Source organism: Camelina sativa, chromosome 10 (assembly GCF_030686135.1).
Source record: "Camelina sativa cultivar CO46 ecotype springtype chromosome 10, ASM3068613v1".
In the NCBI taxonomy this organism is placed as follows: Eukaryota; Viridiplantae; Streptophyta; class Magnoliopsida; order Brassicales; family Brassicaceae; genus Camelina; species Camelina sativa.
This window is the reverse complement of record NC_141889.1, coordinates 26,055,243-26,074,540: the sequence shown is the minus strand read 5'-3', so window position 1 is coordinate 26,074,540 and position 19,298 is coordinate 26,055,243. Positions and strand designations below refer to the sequence as shown.

Genomic DNA, 19,298 nt, shown 5'->3' with positions numbered 1-19,298 from the left:
ACACACACACACAAATGGATAGTATCCTTTAGTGGATAAGATTTATAAGAATAGAATAATGTAGTAGAATTATTTTATTTTCTTTCGTTCTTGTTCAACTTACGTAAAAATCACAAATTATTTTTTTCTGTATTATAAATACATAAAAACGAGTATAATATATATACTTTTGATAAGAATAAATAAACAGATATAGGGTGGTATACAGAACTATACTTTATAGCTAATCGATTTCAAAATTATATAATGTATTCTGGTTGAAAGACGTAGCTAGAGAATAGTAGATTAATTCCTATCATACACACATATATATGATAATATGAACCTTTAATCGCCACATATCATGCCGTAATTTACCTTTTTTTGTTTGGTTACATATTTTATTTGAGTAGGCAATATTATATAGGCCAATGATTGTCTTATCTTTAGTGAGAAACGCATATGGTACCCATCCACCCACTGTGACTCCAAATAAAATTTTAAATTAATTTAAATGTGATGTTTTATACAAACCATACATACAATGGTGTATATTGATTGATGCATGCATGTATGTATGTGACTATATGTTGAGAGAGATCTATAAAGCTTCATAAAAGTGCTTCTTCATCTAGAAGAAACGACAAAAACTCGCAGAGAAATCCAAACCAAACGCTCTTGAAGACCTAACAAAAACCTGCTTTTGTTATTCTTCTTTCTTTTGTTCTTTCTTTCTTAAGTGATCCTATTGTCTCTTGAGTTATCGATGGATGAAGATGGAAACTTGCAGAATAGTAATAGTAATTACAATGGAGAAGAAGAAGAAGTAGATCCAGAGAACAACACTTTGAACCAACCTCTCCTTAAGAGACATAGAACACTTTCTTCAACTCCTCTTGCTTTGGTCGGTGCCAAGGTTTCACACATCGAGAGTTTAGATTACGAGTATGTCTTCTTTTTCTTTCAGATCTTGAAATCAGAAAAAATTATTCCACTTTTTTTTTCTATATAGTTTCAATATAACTCTGTTTTCAGATAAATTTTGTCACTTTTAAATAATATTTTGGATAGAATTTTTTTTTTTGTCTCAATCTCTTTCAAGAAAATTATTTTACTCTGTTTTCAGATAAATTTTTATTTTGAAAAATATTATTCTTAATTTTAATCTCTTTCTATTAAGTTTAAATTTTACTCTATTTTCAGGTGATTTTCATTTAAGAAAATGAATAAAATTGAATGGATTCGTGGCAAAACTTTTTTTTGTTAAGTTTTAAAATCTTTGTTCTGATTTTTAGAACAAAATTGAATGAAAATATTAGTGTGATGGAGACATATGAACTGTTCAATTTTTCTCTCACATTTTCAATTTGCCGCAAGCAATCATCATCCAAATCTTGAACATGATCAAGAAAATTGGGTTACCTTTTCTTCATTAGTATATGATACGTCTTGGTCTCAATCTCTTTCAATAAAGTTTTAATCTTTACTAATATTCATATTTATAAAAACTTGAAAGTAAATCTTCAGTGATGGAGACATATGCATTAGTGCAATAATTCAGTAGAAATTTTTTAACTGCAGAATAAACGAGAATGATCTGTTCAAGCATGACTGGAGAAGCAGATCAAAGGCTCAAGTGTTTCAATACATATTTCTAAAATGGACATTAGCTTGTCTTGTCGGTCTCTTCACTGGTCTCATCGCTACTCTCATCAACCTCGCCGTCGAAAACATCGCTGGTTACAAACTTCTCGCCGTAGGCTACTATATCGCTCAAGATAGGTAATTGACGCATCCATCAGCCAAGATCTTGAAAAACAAGAACAAAAATCAAGAAATTGAGTTACCTTGTGTGCTAAGTATATGTTTGAAATAGGTTTTGGACAGGTCTGATGGTCTTTACGGGGGCGAATTTGGGTCTGACTTTGGTGGCAACAGTACTTGTTGTTGTCTTTGCTCCTACGGCAGCTGGTCCCGGGATTCCTGAGATCAAAGCTTATCTTAATGGCATTGACACTCCCAATATGTTTGGTTTTACCACCATGATGGTTAAGGTTTGTTTCTTAAATCTTCTCAGTTCCCGCAAAGTTAATATGACATCTTTTGTCTGACTCATGGATTTTGCCGTTTTTGGATTAGATTGTTGGAAGTATCGGAGCAGTTGCAGCTGGACTAGATCTTGGTAAAGAAGGGCCATTGGTTCATATTGGAAGCTGCATAGCTTCTTTGCTTGGTCAAGGTGGTCCAGATAACCACAGAATCAAATGGAGATGGCTACGTTACTTCAACAACGATAGAGATCGAAGAGACCTTATCACCTGTGGATCTGCCTCCGGAGTGTGTGCAGCTTTCAGGTCACCAGTAGGAGGAGTGTTATTCGCACTTGAGGAAGTCGCTACATGGTGGAGAAGCGCTCTCTTGTGGAGAACATTCTTCAGTACAGCCGTTGTGGTGGTTGTACTGAGAGCGTTCATTGAGATTTGCAATTCCGGGAAATGCGGGCTTTTCGGATCAGGAGGACTCATTATGTTTGATGTGAGTCATGTAGAGGTTAGGTACCACGCAGCTGATATAATCCCGGTCACATTGATTGGAGTCTTTGGTGGCATTCTTGGAAGCTTGTACAATCATCTTCTTCATAAAGTCCTCCGGCTTTACAATCTCATCAATCAGTAAGTGTTAATGATCAGTGAAAACATTCTACGATTTGTGTGTTTACTTAACATTGTTTGGTCAACGTTTGCGTGTAGGAAGGGTAAGATTCACAAGGTGCTTCTAAGTCTTGCGGTATCTCTATTCACATCGGTTTGCTTGTACGGTCTTCCTTTCTTAGCGGAGTGTAAGCCTTGTGATCCCTCGATAGATGAGACATGTCCAACAAACGGAAGGTCAGGAAACTTCAAGCAATTCAATTGTCCAAATGGTTATTACAACGATCTGTCTACTCTGTTTCTCACCACCAATGATGATGCGGTCAGAAACATTTTCTCTTCAAACACTCCTAATGAGTTTGGTATGGTTTCTCTCTGGATCTTCTTTGGCCTCTACTGCATTTTGGGGCTTATCACATTCGGTATAGCGACACCGTCGGGTCTCTTCCTACCGATTATTCTCATGGGTTCTGCATACGGTCGGATGCTAGGCACAGCAATGGGATCTTACACGAAGATAGATCAAGGTCTTTACGCGGTTCTTGGTGCAGCTTCACTCATGGCTGGTTCAATGAGAATGACTGTTTCACTCTGTGTTATATTTCTGGAACTCACCAACAACCTTCTTTTGTTGCCCATTACAATGTTTGTGCTTTTGATAGCTAAAACAGTTGGAGACAGCTTCAACCTGAGTATCTACGAGATCATTCTCCATCTAAAGGGCTTACCTTTCTTGGAAGCAAATCCAGAGCCCTGGATGAGGAACCTCACTGTAGGTGAGCTTAATGACGCTAAGCCTCCGGTTGTAACACTTAACGGAGTTGAAAAAGTTGCGAATATAGTCGATGTGCTCAGGAACACAACGCATAACGCTTTCCCGGTCTTGGATGGAGCAGATCAAGCCACTGGTGCAGAGCTCCATGGTCTGATCCTAAGAGCTCATCTTGTTAAAGTTTTGAAAAAGAGATGGTTCTTGAATGAGAAAAGGAGAACAGAAGAGTGGGAAGTAAGGGAAAAGTTCACAGCAGTTGAGTTAGCTGAGAGAGAAGACAATTTCGACGATGTGGCAATCACAAGCTCAGAGATGCAATTGTATGTTGATCTTCATCCTTTGACCAACACTACACCTTACACAGTGGTGCAGAGTATGTCAGTGGCTAAGGCTTTGGTACTGTTCCGGTCAGTTGGTCTCAGACATTTGTTGATTGTTCCCAAGATTCAAGCTTCAGGGGTAAGTTTTCTTTTTTCACTCTCTTGATTCAAGATTCAAGAACACTATACTAAACCGTTTGATCAATATGTCTCGTGTTTTTGCAGATGTCACCTGTGATAGGGATCCTAACAAGGCAAGATCTAAGGGCGTATAACATTCTACAAGCATTCCCGCACTTGGATAAACACAAAAGTGGAAAACTTCAATGAAGGTTCACTCATTGGTTTGTGTGATTTGTGTTTCTTTCCACATTCTTAGTTGATATATATTCTGTCCAGTTTTGCTTGCATTCTTTCTTCAAGACCAAAAAAAAAACAAATTATACTATTTCGTAGATTTGTGTTTTCTACTTGTAAATCTCTACTTTTTTCCCCCACATTATCAGTTCAAAAGAAGAATAAAAACAAATTGAATACAGAACAAAACTTTATAGCTTGGGAGTATTTACATGTTTTGAGTTTGGTTCTCATCAGATTCTGAGGGGTATGAATTTGAGGTTATTACATTAAAGCAAGGATTTTGAAATTAAATTTAGTAAATTTAATTTTTGAGTCATTACAAACCAGAACTCTCTTTTTAACTCTTATCAACCACAATCTATGTACAAATTAAATCATAATTCGATTGTCAAAAATGACTAAACTTTCGGGCCGGCAGCTAAGCTCCATACACGCAAATTCCCACCCTTGTCTCCACTGAATAGCAATCCTCCAGGACCAACTGTGAGTGTGCTGATCGTGTGGGTAGAGAACATCTTTCCTCTTTCTTCAAAAGATGGTAGGTCGTCGATGCCAACTGTTCCATTTTCGTATGAGCAGAATATGATCGGTTTGGCCTCTGCATCGTGCATCCCACAAAGAGCATGAACAACACTCTGTTTCAAACAATCAGATATGCTTTTTGTTAAGACCAAGTGTTGTTTTTATGATAAATAGCATGAGTGTAAACAAATAAATCTTTACCTGTTCTTGTCTGCGCGTATGAGTAACTTTCAAAACATCATTTTCAGAACAAGCCCAAACTTTAATGGTCCCATCCAAGGAAGACGATATCAGACACTTGTCCCAACATAAGAGTGACGTGACAGTGTCGGTATGTTGTTTCAGGGTCATTATACATTGCAGGGTGTTGAGATCCCACACCTGGCGAATCACAGGAAACAGAATTGATTGGAATGTTCATTCGAAATAAGATTAAAGCTGAAATCAATTAGTAGATTATTACCTTTATTTTTTTATCGACAGAACCAGAGTATAGTAGCTGACCACCAACAACAAAACAAGTGACTTCACCACTGTGATGTCCCTCGAGAGATGTGAGGTATTTGAAAGGATCAGACTCAGAGTCCGTAGCTTTCCAGACTGATATACTGCCAGACTGCAATTCCAAAATAAATGAAAGAGAACTTAAGTTAGATACATCAAAGAAGAGGAGAACTAACACATGTATACAGAGATAGAGAGCAAGTTATAATGCTTACACTTGTTCCAGCAAAGAGCATTCCATTTGCAACAGTCATTGCATGCACCTGACCAACCACCCCGTCAAGATGCAAATCTTTACTGGTTTGAACATTAAAAGCCTGCAGGATTGTATAAACAAAAACATTAACACCATAACCAACATAGAATTAAGATAATAGAAAGCATATTTGAGTCAAGAGACGGCTTCAGCTAACCTTTACAGCGTTTTGCAAGCCAAGGAAGACCCATGGGCCTTCACTGATTAGAGATCCTGCTTCCGCCTGGAGGTTGATGGTATGTACACACTGACCAGTATGGCAGTCCCAAATTCGCAATGTACCATCGCTACTGACTGAAAAGAGTTTATCTGAACCCTGAGGGAGGGTGATCCCCTTTATATCCTTCTTGTGTCCTTCAAGAGCAGCTACCATGGCTAATCCAGGGAAACAAGACCAAGAGTGTAAGAACTGGCACTGCTCACCCCTCTTGCAGCTTCCAGCTTTCCAATACTTGCATACAATATTTTTGGGACTGCTGTTAGCTCTCGACACCGGACCTCTGGTGTCTGAAATAGGTAAGCTTCTTGGCCCATACGCAGCATTCTTTCTCGGCTGATTTGGCACAACAGAACATCCTTTGCCTAAAACCGGTGGTTTTGTTGAACCATTGGCTTCATACTTCCTTGGCCTGTTGACCTCTGGAGATTTGTACTCTTTTGAGGTCCAAACCAGATTCCTTGACACCTTATTTTGACTTTTCCTCATTGTATTGTCATATGGAGCGTAAGGTCTTCTGGAAACTACATCTGCTGCGAAATCCTGCTGTCTCTTGACTCCAAAATTCCTTCCCTGTGAGTATCTCCTAGGCGCCACGTAATTCATACTAAACATTGAGAAAATACCAACTTTAGAAGACTGAACCACAGAGTTGATCCATGATGATCCATACATAAAATTTCAGAAGGGTAACAAGTCCAGAAGTAAGGAGTCTCTGAATTCCCCAATCGTTAGAAGTAAGAAGAGAATCAAAAGCACCAATCCTCTGACTGTAACCCCAAATTCAATCCAGGTATCAATCACATCCACATCCACAGAAACAACCAAATAAATCTCTAATCTCAATCAGAACTCTAAACCTAAATACCACTAAAAACGAAAGAACTCTTCAATTCCAAACAATCCATAGCCGACGAACGATCGATCATCCGAGTTTCCAATAGCAGTAGGAAAATCATCACGAACAAAATCGACAGGCTTTGAAGATCTCATAGTATCAAAACCCTAAAAAAAGAGAGATCTAGCTTCCAACGTATGTACAATAAGAAGAAACACTCGGATACATCATCCGTATCCGTGAAACCCTAGATTTCACTCATCCTCATCGGTGGAAACCCTAAATTTCTGGGGGTCGATGCGAAAAGGAGGATCGAGAAGACGGAGAAACCCAACCCAAAGTGAAAGCACGAAGAAGACAACATCATAATCGCGGAGAAAGCGTAGTCGAAATAGAAGCAAACCTGAGTAGAATCTGGAGATATCTTCGATTAGGGGAAGAACGCTTTGCAACTCGATCGGGGAGAGAGAGAGCGAAGAAAAAAGGAAATTTTGAGACGGAGGTTTAGGTCAAAAAAAAAAAGGTAAAAGAGTCGAGAATGAAACAGAACCCTCGGCTTCGCAGGTGAATGGTGGTGTATTTATAGAGTATTGTAGATGCTGGATGAGCGGTGGAGGTTAGGCCATAATTTATTATTGGGCTTAGCTTAGGCCCATCAGTCGTGGGTCCATTTATTGTTTTGTTTTAAATATTTTTTAATCTTTATTTCAAAAAATAATTCGGGTGCAGAGAGATTCATAAATCAAAAGAGAAACAAATATTAATAATGGCAGAAGCTTTATGTAGGTTCTTTTGAGACGAGACATACAAGTTCCTCTAGTGTCTCTCTAGTTATAAATTAAAGCTCTAATAGGACCACCAACCAATGCGTCTGTTTTTTTTTCTCGAACCGGTCACAGTGTTGAGTGGTGACTACTGGTCTTCCTCGTCTGTGCCGAAGTAACGATCTCCAAACTCGCCTAAGCCCGGTATAACTCGGAACTCTTGGTTCAGACCCTGGTCTATTTCGGAGGTAACTATCTTCAATGCTGGAAAACGTTTGCAGACACAGTGGATTCCCTCCGGCGCCTGTCAAAAAGCAAGGCCGTCAGCCATCATGAGAAAGGGAGAGAGAGATCTTTCGATTCTATATTCACGGAGAGAGAGAAAAAGAGATCGATCTTTAGCTTTTTACACTCACCGAGATAAGGTTGAGGAATATAATGTGAGATTCAGGTACTCCTTTCTGTATAAGTAATTCAATGGCTTGATTTGCAGAGTTACCTTTAAGAACAAGCAATGGCAAAAGCGACGGATTAAGAGAAACAAAAATCCATCAATAAGACTAGAATAAATATGTGCAACGTAAAGAGACTGGTACGTTACCTGTGGCTAAGACAGGGTCTAGAAGCAGGACATGGCGTTCAGAAATGTCGTGAGGAAGCTTCTCATAAATAAGCTGATTTAAACGAGAAAAGAACCTTTAGAATTAATTCTTGTTTATAAAAAGAGCAGAATATTAATTAACAGACCTGTTTTCCATTGTCGCCATCACGGTGGATGAGAATTTTCCCTATTTTAATTCCTTTGCAGCAAGCGCGTAATGCATTTTCCATGCTTTCACCACTAGGAAAAGCATACAAAAAAAGAAAAATCTTAGGAGAGATATGAAACTGAAAACAAGTAATTTATGCCTTCAATGATGTAAAACAGTTGGAAGAGTAAGCATCTTATCATATCAAACTTAACCAAATAGAATACCTTTCAAAGGCTCACCTTCGAATAATTGAGACCCCACAAAGCTTCTTGCAGAAATCAACACCGGTATATACAGCTCCTGGTGTGGACAAGATCAGAAGTTTAAACAAGTTTAATGAGAGCTAACTCAAAATAATATGTGTGGTATCGGTAAAGGCACAAAAAAAAAAACTTGTAGATCCACGTTAAGGAGATGGACATTTGATGACCTAGTTATATAAGAAAGAGTACACAGTATTGTTACAGGTCATGCATTACGCCATTACCTGTTGGAGTAACTACTTGTTTCTCAGTGAATGGCAAATGACCAAGACCATGCTCCACGACCTGAAATGAAACCGATATTAATTAACATAAGAAATCCTGAAAGCTAAGTGACGTTGAAAGAGAAGACATAAGGCAGAGAACTACCAGACGAATGAGTCGATCTGAATAGAATACAAAATCATGCTTTGATATGTCCTTCTCCCGAATAAGTGTATGCATGCCTCTGATCTGCAATCATGATCCTATAGTGAAACCATTTATACAAACACATACCATCAAAATCAAGTATCAAAGAAAGAGAGAAAATACCTGAAATGTTGACTGGATGACATAAACATTTGGGTAGATTTTGCAGAGATCATGCTGCCCAAGTTTTGTGTGGATATGTTGCGTAATCAAATCGACTGCAACGTGATTATCACCTCCTCGAGGTATGATTACATCAGCATATTTCTTCGTCGGGAGCACAAAGTCATCAAATGCCGGCTTCACAAACTTTGCATACTGTAAATGAACATAACATCCTCAGAAAAAAAGTTGAACACATGGGAAGCTTAGAAGATTCAAATAAATGTTTACAGAGGACCATATCAAAGGATGGAACAAGAACACATAGAGTTGTCTAAAAAAATAACAGCAGTAAGAAGGAGAAACCAGAGTAGCTAAACAGTACAAAATTTTCATGTGTTGTTAGCCAGGTCCCGTATTCAGAGAAATAATAAAGCCACACTTAACTAAGAACTAAGATAGATGAAACTTATGCTGACCAATCCTACAGTATAAATAGAAACGAGGACTAACCTGTTCAAGCACAGAAATGACATCCCTACCCCTCTCAGCTGTGTCACGCCTGATTCTGCGAGCAAGCCTTACATCAGCATCTGAAACCATTAAATAGCTTAAGATGAGTACTATAAAAATGTTAAATAGATTCCAATTTGACTATTTCAATAGCTTAAAAAAATTAAAAGCATTTGTTCTATATTCAGTGGTTAAAGGATGATATAAATGGTCACAGTGAAAGAACCTATCAAGGCATCAGCTACAGAACAGGAGATGGACAACTTTGATTACAATATCATTTCCGCAGTATACAAAACTAATAAGTAATAAGGTTGTCAAAAGAGTGAAAGCCGATGAGTAGCGCAGGATATATGCATGCTTTGGGGAAACGAAAAGACATAGCAGTTGATTGAACTGATTAACTGAAGATAAAGTTGGTCATTACCTGTGTCAACAAAGATCTTCATATTCATCAGATTCCGCACTCGTGAGTCATGGAAGATTAGAATCCCTTCCAAAATTATAACATCAGAAGCATTGACCTGACAGAGGGTTCCAACAGATATTAATATGAAAAATAAATTATTGTCACCAACTGCAACACAGGAATAAAGTCAAGAGGTGCTAAAAAGTACGTGAAGTAAAAAGAGAAACAGATCAAAAGCCAGAATAATAGGAGAATCAGATCAAATGGGGCATAGTAAAGTATGCACCTGACGAAAAGTATCAGATCTACGTTGATGGATCTTAAAGTCGTAGATTGGAACTTGATAGGGTAGCCCGCTCTTGAGAGTCTCAGCACAATGCAAAAGCTGCTCATTGTCAAAGGCATCTGCAAAAGAAACAAAAACACAAGGTGATAAATTAACCAAATGCTGCTGCCATGTACTGAACCTCACTGGTCTTAGGCCAAATTAAAAACAGTGAGAAAATTCAAGAAAACCCCATTAAGATAGTGTACCGGGATGATCAAAGTTGTACTCTTGCGCACGCTGCAACTCCTCCGATGTCAAACCACGGTAAAAGGAATCCTAACCAACAACAACAACAACAACAAAAAAAAAAAACATCAATTCAAACTATATATGATGTGAATCTCAACCACATCAATACAAAAGAAAAAGTGGAACATTGAAGTAAAGAATCAAACCTGATTAACTAGAACAACACGTTGGTCATGAAGCTGCTGAATTATCATATCGCAGACCGTAGTTTTGCCAGAAGCCGTACCACCAGTAACCCCTTTCAAATGGCAAAATCAAACAAAAACGTCAAAAAAAAAAAAAAAAAAAAAAAACTGAAATTTATACAACTTGTCTTAAATCCTGTAAGCACAAAATGCTACCATAGACAAAGGATAAAAACCCTAAATTTAGAAACGAAATCAAATGCAGTAGAAACTCCCAAAATTCAAGAGAGACAGAACCCAATTCCCCAAATTCGATAAAAACCTAAACAAGGCTAGAACGAAACGGGGATTGAGAAAAAAATCACCGATAATGAAGGGTTGTTTGGGAGCTTCGGAAGCAGGAGAAGAAGAAGAAGAAGAAGAAGAAGAAGAGACAACTGATCGGAGATGAGAAAGTGAAGAGATGACGGAGGAATTGGGTGGAGAAGAAGAGTCAAGACCGGAGAAGTGAGGCCCTGATGCCTTCTCCATCGCGTAGTCTATCGAAGAAGAATCCTCCGGCATTGAACTCCGATGAATCGGTGGTTGCAGAATTTGGATTTTTTATGTTATTTTTTTGTTTCCGGCGAAGAACAAAAGCGTTCGTGCCGTAGTGAAGACACTGACAAGTAACAACGAAGGAATCTGTTCAACGCAAATATCAAAACCTTTGTCTCCCTCTGACTAAATTGATATTTTTATTTTATAATAATGTTTTTGTACTTTTATTTAGTTAATAGGAATAAATTTTACTATATTAAATGTTATGTTAATTTTAGGCATATTTTTAACAACTTTTACATTTTTAGATTTATATATATTTATAGTTACATAATTTTTTGTACTTTATATTTAGGATTTAGGAATAAATCTTATATTTTTGGTTAATTTAGGCTTATATATTTTATATTTATATTATATTTTTGACAATGTGATATGTGCTCCACCAAATTGTGGTGATGATAATTAAATAAAAGTAAAATAAAAATAAATAATAAGGGATATTTCACTTCTTTTCTTCCATTTTATACCCATCAATCAACTAAACCATTATACCAATTAAGATATTCCACTTGTTATTACAAGATATAAGTGGAGACCAAAATAGTACAAAACTAGGATAAGCTTTTCTGCTCTATGACAAATGTTTTAAATTGTAATTATCTTTAAATTAGTTATAGCTTTGTGCAATAATTAAAATTATTATTTTATGAATAAACTATATTTAGAATTTTTATTTTATTTTGGGATTGATTGGTTGTGAGAAATTCCGATTTGTAATTATAAAATTTAGGGGGTGTTATTCAACCTTATCTTTTAATGGAGTTGGGTGTATTTCAAAATCCTGCGTTATTCAATTACGCATTTTAAAAAATACAATAAAAATCTTCTGTTATTGGATTAAACATTTGTTGGATGATTTTAAAGCACTTGTAAAATAATTGTTATTCTATTTTCAATGGAATTCGTTTCACTTTAAATTTTAATGTATTTTACATCCAAAATATGAACAAACACAATTCTAACAATGTTTGAAGTATTTCATCTCTATCAGACTTCTCATGAGTACTTCTCCCAATAAAATGGATAACATTAGGAGATTTCATCGTTATCGTCATCCTTGTGCTCACTGAATCAAACTTGATATTGTTTCATAGCGCTTTTAAAACTGTTTTGATTTTTAGTTGTCAAATATGGCGAAAACCAGATAATCCATTACTAATATACCAACATATAAACATGTTTGTATTTTCATTAACAAATGATCCAAAATCTAACTTTTAATAAATCATAAATATGTTTCTCTTTGTCTAAATCAGTGCTTATGTTTTCATCACATCAATCAGCGAATAACATGTAAAATTACCATAGGTGAAAGTTATTCGAATTTTTATAATAAAACATCCAAACTTTCAATCTCATTTCACATGAATTTTCTTCTTTTTCTTCTTCTTCTTCTCCATTAAACTTCCTTTAAAAGACGAGAATCTTGGAAGACAACGATGATGATAATTCAAAGATTTCAGATTCTTCTTCTCTTTTACAGAATTTTCAATGATTTTGAGCTCATCAGAGTGATCACTTGATGATTTTTTTCCTTTTTCACTTTGGTTTTTCGATGACTCTTCGAAAATTTCCTCTCGTCCTTCTCTTATACTGTCTCTAAAAAGTTCACCTAGTTTCTTCCTCCGTGGTGCTAAAATGCGAAATCGATACTCGAGGCTTCTCTTCTCCGAATAAAGGGTTATGAAACCGAGGAAGTTTCTCTGCAGAGAAACTACATTTTGGAGTATTTCCAAGTGATGGAGTAAAATCTACATAAACCAAAAATCAAATGTTAAATTTACATAAAGATATCAATCAAAGTTATATTGCGGTGTAGTTAAATGTAACAAACCGCCATTAACGCTGTAGAAATCATCTTCAGAATCAGATTGTAGCCATTGATGTGATTCAAAAAAGGTATCATCTTTACTACTCCCTGTCACATTGGAACAACTTACACATTTTAAGGCTTCACTAAAATAAATAAAAAAACACAACTCAAATATAAGAAATAAAAGCCAATGTTTGGAGAAATCCGTTACTATATATTAACGGAAACGTTAAGTATGATAGTATTGTATTACTACGCTGTTAATTATTTCATCAATCAGACTAAATGATTAAGGAAATAAATAAAAAGATTATGGAAACAAGTACCAATGCTTCTCTTAGAAGAAGAAAACGACCATCGAGATTTCACTTGATGAAAGCCAGTAGTATCCACCGTCGTTGGAGTAGCCACCGGAGCTAAATTCTCCTTTACCGGCCATTCTGAAGGTAAAATATGAATGAACTCATTATATATACGTACGTAATCAAACGAAATCGTGTATGCATATAATATAACACAAAAGTTAATTTATATTTGATTATTTTCGTAGAAACCCTACATGATCCCTCGTTAGGTCGATATAATATAAGTACCCTATAATAATTCCAAAATCCGAAAATAGAAAGTAATACCAGAAATTCTCTTAGTAGAGGAAGACAAAAAACTTGGCTTGTCCATAAAACCACCGTTCTCCTCCGCCGTCTCCAGCGAAATATTCTCCGGAACTGAGTTGTGGCGTATCATCATAGTGGGAAAATTCACGAACTTCTACTCACGGACGCACACGTTACAATTTTAAGACTTCGATTAAAAACAGAACTTTTATTAAAAGATTTGATTTTCTCGTGGAAAACGTTGACACGCAGGGTAATACTGCCTCGCACGCATGTTAAAGAAGAAATTGGCCGGCCGATGATTCATCAAACGTAGTCGGAGAAACGTTGTGAGAGTCCTATGAGGATATTATGGAATCAATCAGCCTTCCACGTGGATCACTCGGAGAGAAAGGACGATGTGCGGTTTCTGTCTTATCGGAATGACGTGGCTGTTAACAAAGTCTTTTTAAAAGAGTTTGACTGTATTTGGTAAGACATTTCCTAATTACTGTACTAGTTTGTTTACTTTTACTTTGTTTGAATGTGAAATTGCTAAAAGACGTGAAGTGAAGTTATTTACAAAAACAAAAAAAAATTGAAAAAGTTTGTTTGGAAGCGTGTGTTATCTATTAAAATACGCAAAATCGTTAACAAATCTAGTTTTTTTTTTTTATTTTGATTAGAGAAATAAATCTATGAATGTAAATTTCCTTCCAAGCTCACTGATTAAACAACACAGTTTTAATTTTTGACACGCATTTCCAAGCAGGTTTTGTTAAATAACAATTTTTTTTTTCATTTTTTTGACTAGAGAAATATATGAGCTTTTTAATTTTTTTCCAAACTCATTGATTAATAACACGTCTGAACATGTCTCAAAGCCACTAAAATTATTCAATATAATAGTATAAAATCTTTTGTTTTTATCAAATATCAAACAACTTAACTTTGTTTTCCTCAACTTTGAATACTTCTGAATTTTACAAGAAACTATGAAAACAAAGTTAAGTAGTTTATTTAATTTGCAATAAACCAAAATACCAACAAAAGTAATGTTAAATCGGGCAAAGAAGAAGAAGAAAATGCAGTCATGTGATGTAATGGTATCAGAGCCAAAATCCTTGATGTGGTTTATGGTTCCGTTACGTAAACTTCCGCAAAGAAAAAAAAAAATTCTGTTTCGTCACTTCTTTTATTTTGACCTTTCTCCATCGCTTCTTTTTTTAACGTTGGAGTCTTTCTTTCTTTTTGGTCTAATTGTGAGTTGGTAATGAGATTTATCCAAACTCCATCGACTATTTTAAAAAAAAAAAATTGGGAATTTGGGCTTCACACACACGTGAGTGTGTTGTCTTGTGTGGCCATGATTTGGCTGGTGGTGGTGACTATGAAGATCAACCAAGACGTACGGTGGTGTTCGGCCTGTTGCCCAAGTGAAAAAAAAAATAAAATAAAAAATAAGAAAGAACGGTGTTTGTCTCTTATATAAGAGATTTGGGCATAATAACATGTGTTTGTGCTACTTTACCTATTGTCATGTGGTTTCTTTGTATTACTTTGACGAAGCCACGACAATGACTTCGACGGATACAATGCTGATCCGGCGATGATGAATTCGAATTTGACCATGACTACACAAGTTTCTTTATGAACAAGAAGTTCGAAGAACGATTCAAACTTGTGTTTTTTTTTTAAATCGATAGAGATTGACTTTATGGCTGAGTATAAATGCCATGAAGATGATTCTACGGCCGAGTATAAACGCCACTGATGACTCTACGGCTGAGTATAAACGTCGTTGATGACCCTAAGACCAGATATAAACGTCGATGACCTAACGGCTGGGTATAGTAGCCGCTTTGACCCTACGACCGGGTATAAAAGTCGATGACCCGACAGCCGGGTATAAAGCTGTTATTTTGAAGACTTGTCCAATCTCACCTGTGTTACTACGTATGAGCTTGCCGGGATATTGGGATATGGAGAACCGGAGATCAACCGAGATCGACGGTCGAGATGACAAACCCAAAAATATGTAAATTATGGAGATTGAGAAGAATCTAGAATATATAGTTTAGGAATATTTACATTTATCTAAATATATTATTTACATTTATATTATCTTAGTTTAGGAAATAAGAGAACATAAGCTGTAATATTATATCATTAGAGTCTAATATAATTCTTCTTTTAACATATTATGTGTCTTTACTCTTATCAAATCTATCATAAACAGCAAACAGGACTCGAAATGGGAATCCGCTGGACAAACATTAATGTAAATGGAATATGATTTTTCTAATGAGAAATATGGAAAGCAAAATATCCGGAGATCAACCGAGATCGACGGTCGAGATGACAAACCCAAAAATATGTAAATTATGGAGATTGAGAAGAATCTAGAATATATAGTTTAGGAATATTTACATTTATCTAAATATATTATTTACATTTATATTATCTTAGTTTAGGAAATAAGAGAACATAAGCTATAACATTATATCATGAGAGTCTAATATAATTTTTCTTTTAACACATTATGTGTCTTTACTCTCATCAAATATATCATAAACAGCAAACGAGACTCGAAATGGGAATCCGGTCGACAAACATTAATGTATATGGAATATGATTTTTCTAATGAGAAATATGGAAAGCAAAATATTCATATGAAATTTGGAGATGGAAAACTTGGTGGCCAAGTTACTCCTTTCTCTGTATCGAGAATGGGAGTGTTTTATATAAGATGTGATTATCACCAATTCTTATATTAGGGGTTTTTTCTTCTTCGATAAGAACATCCATGTCTCTGCTTCTCGGCCTACCTCCGAAGCTCTGCCTTCAAAATCCGGTGTTTGTTAGAGCCTCTCCTCATCTCTCTAATGGCGTCTCATCTTCCTTCCAGCAAAGCCCTCCTTGTTCCATAATCGGCGCTGAACCTTGTGGAGCAGATCTAGGGAAACTTATCATTTTCAATATTAATGAACGTGAGTGCACACACTTGGAGAAGAAGGTGCCTATGGATTTGGTGTATAATCATCTTAATAATGATGCAATGGTATCGATCGGTGCATCTTATAGTGGCCACTATAAAGGACGATGGAGTTCTGTGGGTCCAAGATGATCTAAACCCGGTTGCATCGGATTCAGATCCGAAACGTATCTTGCTGCCTCCTCTTGTAACTCTGTCTCATTGCCAAACCCAAATCATAACAAACATGTCCATGTCCTCACCATCTCCAGAGGAAGAGGACTGCGTTGTGGCTGTCAAGTTCTTGGGAGCTCAACTCAGCTTTTGTAGACCGGGTCAAAAGAACTTCGAGTGGATAAACGTAAAACTGAAAAGAATCTTATCCAAAAGAGGCTGATAGTCTTGTCTACACATCTTCTTTGTGGAAAGAGGAACTCCCAAGTATCTAACTGGAAAGGAGCCTTGAACTAAACCCGCTTCAGAAGCAATTCTTTGGTTTTCTGTGAGAGTACCGCCATCAAGAAATAGAGCAGTCTTATCTTTGTTAACTCCCAATCCTGAGTCCATTTTAAACTCTTCAAGGATTGCCAATATACCTTCCAAAGAAGATTGTTGACCGTCAAAGAAGATTAAGATGTCATCTGCGAAGCTTAAATGAGTGATCATGGGAGCCGAGCAAAGCGGATGAAGACCAAATTTGTGATCTAAGGCTCCCTTATCTAATTTCTTGGAGAGAACATCCATGGCGAGGACAAAGAGGAGAGATGACATGGGATCACCCTGTCTCAGTTCTTTCTTACGTGGAAAGAATCCAATAAACTCACCATTAAGGGCAATACTGAAGGAGTGGCTCGAGAAGCATTCCTTGATCCAACTAATGAATTGAGACGATAAATTTATAGCCTAGAGAACATTCAAGAGGAACCGCCAATTTAAATTGTCGTATGCCTTGGCTAAATCCACTTGTAAGCATCCTCTAGTTGTAGGACTGGATGAGTGAAAATCATTGACCAATTCAGATGCAAGGAGTACATTTTCACAAAGTTGCCTGCCCATGACAAACCCGACTTGGTTTCCTTGGATTGCATCTGAGATGAAGAGTTTTAGTTTGTCCTTTAAAAGCCGAGCAATGATCTTGTATACTGTTGTGCAACAGGATATAGGCTGAAACAAAGGGATCAAATCAGTTCCTTGAATCTTCGGGATTAGCGTAATAGTTGGAGCATTAAAATTACGAGGCAGATGACCTGAGGAGAAGAAAGCTTGAACTGCTTCCACTGTTTCCTGACCTACAATATCCCAGGCTTCCCAAAGAAACTCAACGGTAAAACCATCAGGACCTGGAGCCTTCGACTTGGGCATAGTAACAATTGTACGTCTGATATCACCCACTAAAGGCACTTGAATAAGCTGAGCTGCTAGATTTGGTTCACAGCTGAATGAGACCAAGGCTTGGATTTCTTCTACCATCAAAGGGTTAACATCTTCATTCTCTGTGACCAAGGCTTAGATTTGGTCCTTTATTTGATCCACATTGTATATTCTCTCTCCATCATCCCCCTTCAAATACTTTATCCCATTCCTCCCCTGATTAGCCACAACCGACTTAAAGAAAAAAATTGTGTTTGCGTCCCCCTCCTGTAACCACCGAACCCTTGACTTTTGTCTATAAAAAGACTCCAAGGCGTTTGCAAAGAAAGTCCACTTCTGACGTGCTACAAATTCCTCCCTAAACAAAGAGTCTGAAGGTGCCCTGAGCAAATTAGCCTGAATTGATTCTAAGTTAGCTAGTGTATCCTTGGCTCTCTGTTGTAAGTTACCAAATCCCTCCATGTTCAGTTGTTTGCAGACTGCCTTAACATTTTTCATCCTTTGAGCTAATGTAACAGCTTAGACCCAACGTTTACCTCTGAACTCCAAGCATCCGCTATCATTTCTTTGAATCTTGGATGAGAAGATAAAAACGAAAAATACTTAAAGGACTTCTTGTTACCCAGTAAAGATGAGGAAGTACACACCAATACTAGCGAGTGATCAGAATCTCCCGGGGGCTCAAATAACGCTATGGATTCAGGATATGTCTCCCTCTAGGTTTCATTAACCAAGGCTCTATCTAATTTCCTCAGCACCGGATCCACTGATTGATTATTCTTCCAGGTATAAAAGGCTCCTCTATAGGCATATCTGATAAATCATTCGCTGACAGACATTGGGAGAATTCTGACATACCACTTAGAGGTAAGGGATGTGGCATCACCGAGTAGTGTTCATGAGCAGATAGGATTTGGTTGAAATCGCCAATGACCATTAGAGGAGAGTCCTTCGCTAGTGAGTTCTGAATAATACTTGTAATTTCCTCCCAAAGATCTCATCTTTGTACCAATGTGTTGTAACCATAACCAAAAGCCACTGTGAATGTTTTCTTAGTAGTTGGGATATAAACTCCACTTAAAACAAGCTGAGCCGATTTGAAATAACAAATGACCGAGGCAGATGGATCCCAAACCACCCAAATATGACCATTATCCGCAAACTGATAGTTATAATCACTTCTCCACCCAGGAAAGGTAGCCTGTAAAATTTGATCCGCATTCTCCTCCGAGACATGCGTCTCCAAAAGACAGCCAAGTATAGGCTTATTTCTAGATATCCAATTTCTCACAAATCTCTGCCTTGACAAACTGTTTATACCTCTTATATTCCAACAAAAAACCTTCGTCATCCAAAAAACCAACATGTGAAGGTAGAGCAAAGCTCTTTAAGGAGATTAGCAGTTCCTAACCGGGGAACTACCCCGATTAGACTGCTCAACCAAAGATGGAGTACTTATCTGATACTTCTCCAGACATGGTTTCATGTCCCTAAAGCGGTCTTCTTCCCTCTGTATGCCAAATGGTTTCTTAGAATCCATTTTGGCAAACTTTCTAGCACTCATTGCACCCAGAAAGGCACCCCGGGAGCTCTCTGATCCTTGTGCTTT

At 37.0% G+C, this 19,298-nt stretch overlaps 3 protein-coding genes and 1 pseudogene across 6 annotated transcripts; 1 reads left to right on the top strand and 3 right to left on the bottom strand.

Annotated features, from left to right (window-relative positions):
- Positions 1-4,268, top strand: LOC104719757 (chloride channel protein CLC-a-like). Its single transcript, XM_010437728.3, has 6 exons — positions 1-924; positions 1,561-1,761; positions 1,856-2,033; positions 2,119-2,651; positions 2,730-3,861; positions 3,948-4,268. The coding sequence occupies exons 1-6, from the start codon at positions 746-748 to the stop codon at positions 4,050-4,052; spliced, it is 2,328 nt and encodes a 775-aa protein (XP_010436030.2). The 5' UTR covers positions 1-745; the 3' UTR covers positions 4,053-4,268.
- A 92-nt stretch (positions 4,269-4,360) lies between these two features.
- On the bottom strand, positions 4,361-7,063 carry LOC104719756 (zinc finger CCCH domain-containing protein 59). 2 transcript variants are annotated; one of them, XM_010437727.2, is made up of 6 exons: positions 6,823-6,976; positions 5,522-6,188; positions 5,324-5,425; positions 5,068-5,220; positions 4,806-4,985; positions 4,361-4,717 (listed from the first exon to the last, which is right to left on the bottom strand). In XM_010437727.2, the coding sequence occupies exons 2-6, from the start codon at positions 6,185-6,187 to the stop codon at positions 4,481-4,483; spliced, it is 1,338 nt and encodes a 445-aa protein (XP_010436029.2). In that variant the 5' UTR covers position 6,188; positions 6,823-6,976; the 3' UTR covers positions 4,361-4,480. The 2 variants fall into 2 exon arrangements, with proteins under 2 accessions (XP_010436029.2, XP_010436028.2); XM_010437726.3 differs by having other exon boundaries at positions 5,522-7,063.
- Positions 7,064-7,159: 96 nt separating this feature from the next.
- On the bottom strand, positions 7,160-11,081 carry LOC104719755 (uridine/cytidine kinase UKL1, chloroplastic). 2 transcript variants are annotated; one of them, XR_015568112.1, is made up of 14 exons: positions 10,701-11,066; positions 10,357-10,448; positions 10,168-10,237; positions 9,920-10,038; positions 9,652-9,748; positions 9,225-9,304; positions 8,733-8,927; positions 8,568-8,651; positions 8,423-8,483; positions 8,160-8,235; positions 7,931-8,024; positions 7,785-7,857; positions 7,600-7,682; positions 7,160-7,487 (listed from the first exon to the last, which is right to left on the bottom strand). XR_015568112.1 is itself a non-coding variant. In XM_010437725.3 (14 exons), exons 1-14 carry the CDS (start codon positions 10,897-10,899, stop codon positions 7,332-7,334), a joined length of 1,464 nt encoding a protein of 487 aa, XP_010436027.1. In that variant the 5' UTR covers positions 10,900-11,081; the 3' UTR covers positions 7,160-7,331. The 2 variants fall into 2 exon arrangements, 1 of the variants encoding a protein (XP_010436027.1); XM_010437725.3 differs by having other exon boundaries at positions 8,175-8,235; positions 10,701-11,081.
- Positions 11,082-12,159: 1,078 nt separating this feature from the next.
- On the bottom strand, positions 12,160-13,610 carry LOC104719754 (uncharacterized protein At3g27210-like; annotated as a pseudogene). The gene is made up of 4 exons (XR_015569106.1): positions 13,384-13,610; positions 13,078-13,191; positions 12,773-12,856; positions 12,160-12,689 (listed from the first exon to the last, which is right to left on the bottom strand). The product of XR_015569106.1 is annotated as an uncharacterized protein At3g27210-like (transcript).
- Positions 13,611-19,298: the final 5,688 nt, after the last annotated feature.